The sequence below is a fragment of the Branchiostoma belcheri genome, unplaced genomic scaffold (assembly GCF_001625305.1).
Source record: "Branchiostoma belcheri isolate BF01 breed outbred unplaced genomic scaffold, Haploidv18h27 scaffold78, whole genome shotgun sequence".
Taxonomy (NCBI): domain Eukaryota; kingdom Metazoa; phylum Chordata; class Leptocardii; order Amphioxiformes; family Branchiostomatidae; genus Branchiostoma; species Branchiostoma belcheri.
In genome coordinates this window covers 1561068-1572359 of record NW_017804442.1, presented here as the reverse complement: position 1 = coordinate 1572359, position 11292 = coordinate 1561068, and the positions used below count along the sequence as shown (strand labels likewise).

Sequence of the window (11292 nt, the reverse complement as noted above, 5' to 3'; positions counted from 1 at the left end):
GTTTTTTTCTCAATAAAATAAATCATTCATATTTTTCGTAAAATTCGCTGCATAGAAAATCATACATCGAAATTGATTCTAAAAAGTACATAATATTCCATTGTCATGTTTAAAACTGTTTCATCTCTTTACTAATTTTTTTAATAAAACAATCTTCCTAAAATTAACCTTTATTTTGAATGGCATCGTCCAAATCCATCCCAGCATGCACCACGTTTGAAAAAAATCTGTCGTCTCCACTTCCGGTGTGGTAACTTGCTGCAGGTATGTTTGGTTCGGAGCCAAATTTTACCTTTAAAGTTCTATTTCCTGTGCAAAATCGAGCCGCAAACTGCCCTTTTTACGTGTGAACGCTTGTCTGCTAGCTTGGGTGGAAGGTAGGTAGGTGTTTTAGCCGTGTAGGAGTGTGCTTTTGTGAGAAAACGGGACTCGGCGGTGAATGTTTTCGGTCCTTTCGGAGCAAGGCTCGAGCTTTCCCCCCGAGGGCTTTAGCTTAGCTGACGTGGTCTGTCTGAAACTTGTTTACGTGAAGACGCCCTTTAACTTCGGCCACCTTGGAGGTCGCAAGGTCCCTCAAGAAATCTGATTTAAGAAATAGCTTGTAGTGGGGTCGTGTGTTAAATATATCACAATCGTACTGGGAAGAAAGATGTAAAAAAAAAAATGCGAATGATCGCGAGTTTCTTAAAATCGCCTTTTCTTCCTTCTTCAACAAACATTTGCGTCTGTACGATTTAAGTGCGGTGTTTTTACCTTGAAGTCATGTTGTTGTGTGATCACGAAAACGTTCTTTCCTGCTTGTTTCAGGCGCAGAAAGCTGGCAATGTTGTCTAAATTCTAAGGCGGTAGAGAGAGTTCTTGGCGGGATCGAGAGTTTTCCGTGCGAATGGCCCGCCCCTCCCCCTTCTGTAGTGCAGCGCCGCCGTCCATCACCATTTTTCCCGACATGACAGCTTGCTGTCATCAGGAGAAGCAGCAGCCGTAACGCTATCCGCCTGACCCAGCCAGCGCCAACTCAGCAACACCGCGGCGCCCCAGCCCCTCCGCTCGGTACCACCCCTCACCACGGCCCGACAAGACTCCGCCCCCGGCCCGGTCCACCCCGTAAGCCGTTCAACCATGGCGTTCTTCTGCCTGCTATGGCGGGTTGTCAAACACCTCCTCTTGCGGCCTGAAACGTGGCTCATGACGCTCATAGGAGTCGCCATCTACAGCTATGTGCATCACTGGGCGGACATCAAGGCTATTTTTAACCAGGCAAAGCTGTCCCTCAGTAACAGGACTTCCCAATTGGCCACTGTGATCCAAGAGAACCACATTGTCTCAGCCAAGGAACCACAGTTGGATCTGAGTGAGGATGTGAGTGAGGAGGAACTAGCACAGATATGGGAGTTCAGGAAGGATAATGTGGCTGTTTACGCGATCCAGGGCCGAAGGGAACACATGGAAGACAGGTAACTTGATAAAATGTTGTTTCAGCTGTCTGTCAATGTTATATAACTAGTTAATAGTTCTACCATTTTATTTTGTATCTATTTTATTCTATTAGATCACACTCAGATACCAAATAATACACTGAATCCTGGTACCATACATGGAAAACAAGTAATAAGATAAAATGTTGTTTCAGCTGCCTGTCAACGTTATATAATACTTTTTTATAGTTCAAAAATTTCATTTTTTATCTAACGTTAGATGGGAACACATGGAAGACAGGTAATATATAATAAAATGTTGTTTCAGCTGCCTGTCAATGTTATATAATAGTTCAATGTTTAGTGTACAGTTTAAATGTGGATCCAAATGAATCCATTTGATTTTTTATCTAGACAGTAGAAGGGAACACATGGAAGACAGGTAATATATGATAAAATATTGTTTCAGCTGCCTGTCAAATTACTAGTATGTTTTATAACAGTTCAACGGTTCAACCATTTCATTTTTATCTATTAAAATACTGAACTTTACTAATAGATCACACTCAAGTACTGTACAATAGAATGATCCTCTTTGTCTGTTTAAGTTACAGTCCAACATTTCATTTTCAATTTTTATTTTATCTATTTCACCAGTATATAATCTTACGAGGTGAGACAATGCCAGCGTCTATTAAATGCTGACCTGTTTTTCAGGTGTCACTGGATATATAAAAGCTTAACGTAGACTAGGAAAGAAAATAATTACACAAACATTGAGATGGACAAATAACAAAGCATCGTCTAGACAGCTGAATACCAGTACCCAACCACTGAAAAAGTGGCATGTTTGCATGTTTGAAAAATTCTTAATTTTTGCATTATGTAGCATTTCTATTTTTCTTACCCAGGTGGGTGTGGCTATGTAAATGTAATTTGTCTATGCCAGACTATTCCTGTATCAAACTAAAATGTACTAGTATAGGTAATATATAGGTATAGATATATATAGGTAATAATTATAATATATGTCTGAAAGCCAGCACTGAACACCTGCAGAGGAATGTTGGATTGAGAATAAAATGCTACAATATCATTTGGCATATCTTAATGATGTAAATCAGTATGGATAGCATCAGCAAATACTGGTAATGAAAAATATCAGTTCATAATTTCTTGTCTAATAATCAGAATGATTGGATTGTGGATATTCCATCATTGTTAGTTTTGTTTTTACAGTTGTTCCTAAATATTTTGCCATGACTGTATTTTGATGTCGTGGATATAAAGAAGAATGATGCATAAAATTTTGATTTCATGAAAGTTCACAAAAAGTATTTAAGAATTTGCCGTCTACTAATAGCCTAGCTCCCATTTGATTTGCTGGGGCCAATGAATGCAAGGAGCAAATAGCAAATCAGATGGCACCCAGGCTTGTGTACTAGTAGTATGTACTCATTCATTCTTCCATTCTTTCATTCTGTCCTTCCTCCAGGTACAGTGTCATCACCAACATAGCAAAGAGTGGAGCGTCCGTCTTCGAGATCTTTGACGGACACGGGGGAGATGTAAGTACTTATAATTATAACTGTATAAAATACATTATACACTTATAAATATATGACATGTATTATATAATATTTATTATTGTATATTTATCTTATTGAAATGACAACAAGCAGGTCACCTAGGCAGTACTGCTGATGTTGGATACCATCTCACATATACTGTATAATTATATCTTCCAGCTTTGCTGCTTTTGTGTCTGTAGTTTTCACAGTGACCGTTCCACTTGGAAGTCTGCAAACATTGTTGTACCGGGTATGGGTGCCAATGTATTGCCTTTTTTGTTTATTGTTTGTTGTGGTTTATTGTGCCATGGGTGACAGTTATTCTTCCAGGTTATACTTCCCTATTAAACTATAAACTATAGCTCTAAGAGGATATTGGAGTTGTCTCCTGTACACAACTATGATTGTAATGTCACCAGCCAACATGTCAATAGTCTGTCTGCCACCTTCCCCGGGGTTATGGATATTGACAGGCTGAAATTACATTGTCGTGTACCAGAAAACTGCAATATCCTATATGATTTACCCACTGTTCACAGATTTCGATCTAACACTAACCATGTAGAGATCTTCTTTCTATCACCAGGACTTCTGCATGTAGCTAGAACTCTGCTACTTTGCTGTAAACCAATGATTAGCCAGGAGTGTTACAATCCAGGCTATTGTTTACAATAACACGTGATAGAAAAAAATATATTGAACTGAAGAAGCGAACAGCTAGACATACACATATTTGGGTATAAATCACTAACTTGCATACAGTTTTAGATGGACATTTGTATTACAGTATGGTTTACCGGTACTTTAGTGACACTACAATTCTGCTAGCCCCTTAAAATTTAACTTAAAACCTTTAAAATGTCCCCAACTAATTTTATTGGGGACTTAGTACATAGAACATGTAGAATATATAGTACATTTAAACAGAGAAATTGACCAATATTCGGTATATACACAGTCACAAAACGTGGTGAGAAAAATATCTTATATTTTATTCATGAGCCTGCCATAAGGTATTTCATATCCTGGCTAGGACTGTGTGATATTTCTGTTATTGAATTCCTCTGGGACTGGGAGTGAGTATACAGGCTTCTCCTGTTATTCCCAGGGGAGAGATACAATGTAAGGCCATGACTTGTTACTTTTGCCATGCTTTTATTATGGACAAGCTGTCCTGGGTGTCAATAGTGAAAGAAAAATATTACTGACAGGCAGTTACTCAAACAACACAGAATTTGATTTTGGAAACGGTCAGACATTTCAGCTAGTATCCACTAGCTTTCGTCAGTGACTGAGAGACCAGAGGGGAAAGCAGGTTTATAAGCACAAACTATTGATTGATAATGATATGCAAAAATATTACTGACTGGCAGCATAGGAATACCATAATCCAATACAACTTGCTTATATAATCCATCAACCACATATATATAGCTTAGTCAGTAACAAAGCTTTGGACTTATAAACAGGAGGTCTATCTGGGTTCAATCCCTGATTGTGTCTCTTTTTAACCTTTTTAAAGGTACAGTTGATTATTTATCTCAGGAATGTTAATTCAAGTCTTACATTTTAATCATTTTACTTTTTCCATCCTCTGCAATGGTAAGGTTATATCTGGGTTAGAGTTAGAGTTACACAATGTACATGTAAGTGTTTTTCACAACAACAGTCTGTCAATAGCTACAAAATAATTTATATTGTCAGGCTGTAAAACAAAATTCTTCTTGACAAGCATAGTCTGTCAATATATCCTCAGCTTTTTCCCTGGTTCTATCTTGGACTATACATAGCCTCTGTAGCAGGCTTATAGAACTGGGGGTTTGGTGGTCTTCGGCTGTTTTCTGATTAGCCTCCGTAGCAGGCTTATAGAACTGGGGGTTTTGTGGTCTTCGGCTGTTTTCTGATCAGCCCAGTACAAAAAACGGGAGTAATTCAACCAGGCCGGCTATGTTGTCTACATGCAATCAGAAAATAGCACATAAAAGCTCTCAAAGACCCTGAAGACCCCCAAACCCCCAATTTTTTTGGCTTGCTATGGAGGCTAGACTATGCACTGGAAATAAAGCTTGTAACAGAATAATTATTGACTGCACAGCTGTGGGGAATGGTGGCACTAGTAATGACCCATTTTAATGATATGTTATTACAATATGGGTCATCAACATTATGGTATGTATCTTTGATAGGGATGTGGTCTGTGGTTTCAATTATAATGATATTATGTGGATTCATTGCAACAGTGCAATTTGCAAATGGACCACAGGCAGTGACTGCTGGAATTGTGCACCCAACATTACATGTAACAGAGCACATCACATAACAAAATGTATACTGTACAACCATACATACAGTGTACAGTCTAAGTCAAAGCCAGCACAATGTAATAAATGCTAAAATAGCTACAATCAAAATAAGTACAATCTATTTCAGTGCCTTATTAGCTTAATGCTAATGATGAATCTTAGCTGTTGTTATGTTTATAATCGCTGACCACATACAAAATGGAAAATAAGCTTAAAGCAGTCACATTTTGATCACAATGACACAAGATTTTCTCTCAAGAAATTGAATATTCTTCTACAACATATTGCTAGTATTTATAGTGTAAAAAAACATCTTCATATTGTTAATAGACTTCATTCTGCATCACTAGTATGTAGATGATGGTAGGTTATAGGCACACTGTATACCTATGTGTGCTCTTCCTTCTGTTTCTCCTAGCCCCATGTGTTGGTAGGTTTTACTCGTATTTCCCCAGAACTATCGTAGACTGGAACTGGTTGCCACCAAGCACAGTAGGGGCATCATCACTAGAAAGCTTTTAACAACTCCTGCAATCAAATGTGCAAAGATTAAGTGTAACAAGTCGGTCGGTGTGATATAGCTAGCTGCCGCCGCGTCGCGTGCCTGCGAAGCTGGTGTGTTACGCCGAAGGGCGGTATACCGACTATATCAATTTTGTACTAGGCAGACACTGTATGTGTGTTCATCCTTGTGTTTCTCAAGGCCCCATGTGTTGGTAGGTTTCAGGTCTGCTGGGTTGTGATGAGGTCGTCTGCTCCAGAGAAACTATTTATAGTCAGTGATTCCAGCACCTGCTCCCCTGTTTCTGTAGGGCACAGTGCTTACATGTGGTGGGGAGATGGAAGGCCACAGCTATTTTGTTTTATTTCCTTTGTGTTGTGTGTGTGTTTGTGTGTGTGTGTTTGTTAGTATGTGTGTGTGTGTGTGAGTGTGTGTGTTTGTTAGTATGTGTGAGTGGTTGTGTGAGTGTGTGTGTGTGTGTGTGTTTGTGTGTGTTTGTGTGTGTGTGATTGTGTGAATGTATGTTTATGTGTGTGTGTGTTTGTGTTTGTGAGTGTACTGTGTGTGTGTGTGTGTGTGTGAGAGTGTGTGAGAGTGTGTGTATGTGTGTTTGTCCGTCTGTGTGTCTGTAAACATGATAACTCGAAAAAGCTTGGGTGGATTTTCTCTATATTTGGTAGGAATTGATAAAACATCGAAAGGATTAGATATTATATTCATGAACAAATATCACACCCCCATGAAACTCCTTCCTCTTCGCCCCCGCCGTTCTGCTTCGCCCCCGCCCCGTTCTGCTTCGCCCCCGCAAAAAAATCTGCTTCGCCCCCGTCGTTCCTCTACGCCCCCGGCGCAATTCTGCTTTGCCCCCGTCCTTCTGCTTAGCCCCCAATGGCGGCACAGCTCACAGTCGACACGAAAATCGTCTGCAAAATAACAATAAAGGCTGTGCCGCCAAATTTAAAGTAGCCCATGCTCCGGCAAACATTCTGGACCACCTTTCTGCCAAGTGGCGTTGCACAAATCCTTCCCATTCAAAAGTTTACCCCTACCTCACGGCCCGTCAGTGGTTCTTACGTTTATAAGTACTGGCGGGAAATTTCACTCACGGCTGGACAGACGCTAGGCTGATCGCCATGGAAGGTGGGTACTAATTAAAGCCAACTTGGATAATGGCGGGATTTTGTATCAGCCAATTGAACAGTAACTAATCGTGTTCCTTTTGATACAAGTAGACAATAGTGAAAAAATGACAGCTATCAGTAATAGCGTTAAGTTAAAAATTGTGCTGCAAATACTAAGTAGAATTTATAAGGCAATACCTTGCTGTGTGAGGTGACATGGATTTAGAATGCTGTGTAAAAACTAGACGAGACCACTGACGGGCCGTGAGGTAGGGGTAAACTTTTGAATGGGAAGGATTTGTGCAACGCCACTTGGCAGAAAGGTGGTCCAGAATGTTTGCCGGAGCATGGGCTACTTTAAATTTGGCGGCACAGCCTTTATTGTTATTTTGCAGACGATTTTCGTGTCGACTGTGAGCTGTGCCGCCATTGGGGGCTAAGCAGAAGGACGGGGGCAAAGCAGAATTGCGCCGGGGGCGTAGAGGACCGACGGGGGCGAAGCAGATTTTTTGCGGGGGCGAAGCAGAACGGGGCGGGGGCGAAGCAGAACGGCGGGGGCGAAGAGGAAGGAGTTTCATGGGGGTGTATCATGAACAATGCAAAAATATGATTTAGAAGACAACAAAACATACAAAATGTTCAGTCCCGGCCAGTGTCTGACATGTACATTTGATAGAAACTTGCTGCGATGTGTGATGTAAAATCTGTCCGTTCAATCAGCCTGACAGACCAAATTGCCGTGTCTAATGTGAGGAAGGAATAGAACTGGGTCAAGTCAATAGTGAGGAGGAGTGCATGCAGGTATTACACACTCAGATGACAGAAGATAAGTGGATAACAAGGAATCTGCAGATTCAGCTTGGAAAAAATTTCCTCTATTTTATTATCTCTTTATATTTAGACAGTAGTACATGTATGTATGATAGTATCAATGTATGTACATTTACTAGTAGGTGCTAGTATGTATGCATGTATCTATCTATCTGTCTATCTATCTATATCTCTTGATATCTCTCTCTATACAATGTATATCTGATAAAAGTGTATACGTAACTATGTATCTATCAGTGTCTGTGTGTGTGTGTTTGTGTGTGTTGAGAATTAGAAACAGATCAGAGAGATTTCCTTTTGCTAGTAAATACCATGATATTGATATTTCACAAGCTACATGTATGGAAGTCGTAAGAATGATATCAGGAAATACCATACCCTGTTTTTAAGACCATGTCTTAAGATCCTGCTAACATTGATGTTATCCTCCCAAGTCCCAACCCTGCTGTTGTAGTAGACACACCTGAAGACAGATGCGGCCGTCTTAAGGTCTTTCTGCTCCTTTAAGTCTCCCAGATCCCCTCATCTGTCTTCCTGTACCTGGCCAGGTGTTTAGTACTGCTCCAAGTGGGAGGGTGGCAGTGGGCTTTATATAAGATACTACTATTTAGAGAAGGAATTAAACTGATACGCACGACATAAATTGTAAAGATATAAAGATACTACTAGTATTATTACTATATAGGAATTTTCTTCTACACAACCAGTAATGTCCTTAAAACCTTATCTTGCTTACATTTCGGTGTCTATCAGACACCTTCCTCAGTGCTTCTGACTGGAGTTTTGCTTATCTCACTGCTATATGCATATGTAAGCCACCTACTATAATAGTGGCAAGAAGCAGAATTGATGAAGTTTATTTTGGAGGCTTTACAGTATGCAAGATTGCCATGTCTCAAATAACCAGAACAGCTAAAATATTCTACATCCTAAACTCTACATCCACACAGACACTGCCATGATGCAAAAGAGCACACAAGTCCATTTCTGAAGTGACAGTGTCTCCCACACTAATAGAATCATCAATACACCTTCACGGGTCCGACATCAGTCGTTACAGTCAGGTCAGCAAAGCTCCAGCCTCCCAGGAGGACTAGGATTACAGATAGACACAGTATGGTCTGTCCTTATGAATCATGTATGGAGCACAGTCTGGGTGGTGTGTTATTATACAAGGCTCATTCTTCAATATATTGTAAAGGTTGCCCAGCCTCTACCTAAATTCTAGGCCACCCGGGGTTTAGACTTGTTATGGCTTCACCACAAAGTGGTGAAGACATATTGTGTTCCCTCATGTTTCTTCTTCTCCTTCTCCTCCTTCTCCTCCTGCCATTTCTTTAAATGGATTCATCTCTGCCATTTTCCGGCCAAATAACACGAAATTTGGCATGAAGGTAGAGTGGGCAAATACCCCGACGCGTTTTTTTCATTTTTTTTTAAAATTGTTTTATTTGGGTTTTTTGGCCATTTTCAGGCAAAAAATATACATTTTGAGATCTGGTTCCCAGGTACTAAAACCAAATGACCTGAAATTTGGTATGGGGATACCTTGGACATATGTCTACAAAAACTCATTCAAGCTTTTGACATACACCACTTTAAAATTGGGAAAAATAAGGCTTTTTGGCTATTTTCGGACCCAAAATGTACATTTTTGGCTCCTGTGCCCTAATATTAAATCTGAATGACCTGAAATTCGGTATGGGGATACCTTGGACATGTGTCCAAAGAATGCCATTAAAGCTTTTGACATACACTACTTTAAAATTGGGAAAAATAAGGCTTTTTGGCTATTTTCGGACCCAAAATGTACATTTTTGGCTCCTGTGCCCTAATATTAAATCTGAATGACCTGAAATTTGGTATGGGAATACCTTGGACACATGTCCAAAGAATGTCATTCACGATTTTGACATGCACCACTTTAAAGTTATGTAAAATAGGGCTTTTTGGCTATTTCCGGCATTGGAAGGTTCCATTTCTGCATGGGGGTGTAGACTATTGGCAGCCATCGTAGGATAGATCCATTTTCGGTATGGGGGATAGGGTGAAGCCATCTGCTGCATTTGCTCTCAAGCAAATGTCGGCCTTTCTAGTTTTAAAGATTCAGTTTGCTAAAAACTAGGTTTGACATTCTGTACAAGTCACATGTATTTTTTAAATTTTTTAAAAATTTCTTTGAGTATCATTCTCTACAATTGTTAAAGATGTACAAACAAGCTTCATTCTTCAATGTAGAGGATTTATAGACTCTTTCTAAGTTTAACTTGAAGCTAGGATTGGTTTTGAGGCAGGAGTAAGCTAGGATACCAGCTTTTTTTTTTCATTGAAAACTAAATAATGAATGCCTTCAGTATATTTTTTTCTATTTTGGTACCATATTTGAATATTCATTCTGTTCAAGTGTGATACGTGCTTCTAGGTCATCTAAATTTGGTTTTGAGGCAAGAATAAGCTAAGCGATTGGTTAAACGTTGGATGAGTTGATGGTGATTTAGGGCAAGCTATATTTTATTGTAGTCCAATAGTGTATAATGGCTCACAATGTAGGTCAAATGAGCCATTTTGGATTAAATGCCTTTCTACTAGTAATAGGATTGACACGATTTTCAATAAATTGATCTATAAATGTGCTCATTGATTAAAATGCTGAAGTAGCCACTTTGCTGCCAATTAATTGCTTACGGCATTAGTCAGGCATTAACAGCTCCTGAAAAAAGGCAAATCATCCAACAAGTACGCCAAAAAGCAGTTACACAAGCAACTGGATATGATTTTGGAAACAGACGTTTCAGCTAGTATCCACTAGCTTTCGTCAGTGACTGAGAGACCAGAGGGGAAATGCAGGTTTATAAGCACAAGCTATTGATTCATATGCAAATAGACTGAAGCGTAGATGATTCCGGAAATTTGCAATCTTCCTGCTGGTTTTCTCCAGATCCGTCACAGAGCTCAGGCAAAACTTACCGTAATGATCCAACAAGTAGTAGTGATAATAATAAGGAATTACTGACCAACATTTACGCAAAAGATACTGAGAAAATCAGCAGTGAAACAGTTTTGTAGCCTCTAATTGTAACAAAGTAACAATTTTAATTGTAACAGAGTGACAATGTTATTGCTAGTGTTTAAGTACACTGTAACAAATCTATTACCATTTGGACTGAGCAGGATTGAGAATCGATTCGCCACAGTGCTTTAAGCCATTACTGGTCACACCTAAGGTCACATGTAATACACAGTACAGATAACTCTGATGGACACTAATTCACTACTACTTGTTATAAAATGGTTTTATTGTCCAAACAGTACCTGTGCAGTCCCAGCCTTTATACGGCTGAATTGATGCAGGGTATCACATAATAATCAAATACAAATCACAACAATTACAACAATCAAATAATAAAATGATACACATATTATAATATATGTCGCAAGGGTCTGTGCGGCTGCCATTTGGCGCCACAAGGTGACCTCAATACGGCTTTCCCCAACCGAAGTTAGGTACCCATTCACACCTGGGTGGAGTGAGGAAAATCATGTAAAGTG

At 39.6% G+C, this 11292-nt stretch overlaps 1 protein-coding gene across 2 annotated transcripts in view; it reads left to right on the top strand.

Moving 5' to 3' along the window:
* The first annotated feature begins 248 nt into the window (after window positions 1–248).
* Window positions 249–11292, top strand: part of LOC109485747 (protein phosphatase 1L-like) — a 26587-nt gene continuing 15543 nt past the window's right edge. The window contains exons 1-3 of one of the 2 annotated variants that reach the window (XM_019789421.1): window positions 249–377; window positions 808–1454; window positions 2911–2983. In XM_019789421.1, the coding sequence (XP_019644980.1) occupies window positions 1120–1454; window positions 2911–2983 (408 nt within the window). In that variant the 5' untranslated portion in view covers window positions 249–377; window positions 808–1119. Of the gene's footprint in view, window positions 378–807; window positions 1455–1841; window positions 1858–2910; window positions 2984–11292 lie in introns of those variants that run through there. The other variant, XM_019789422.1, reaches the window with a different exon arrangement.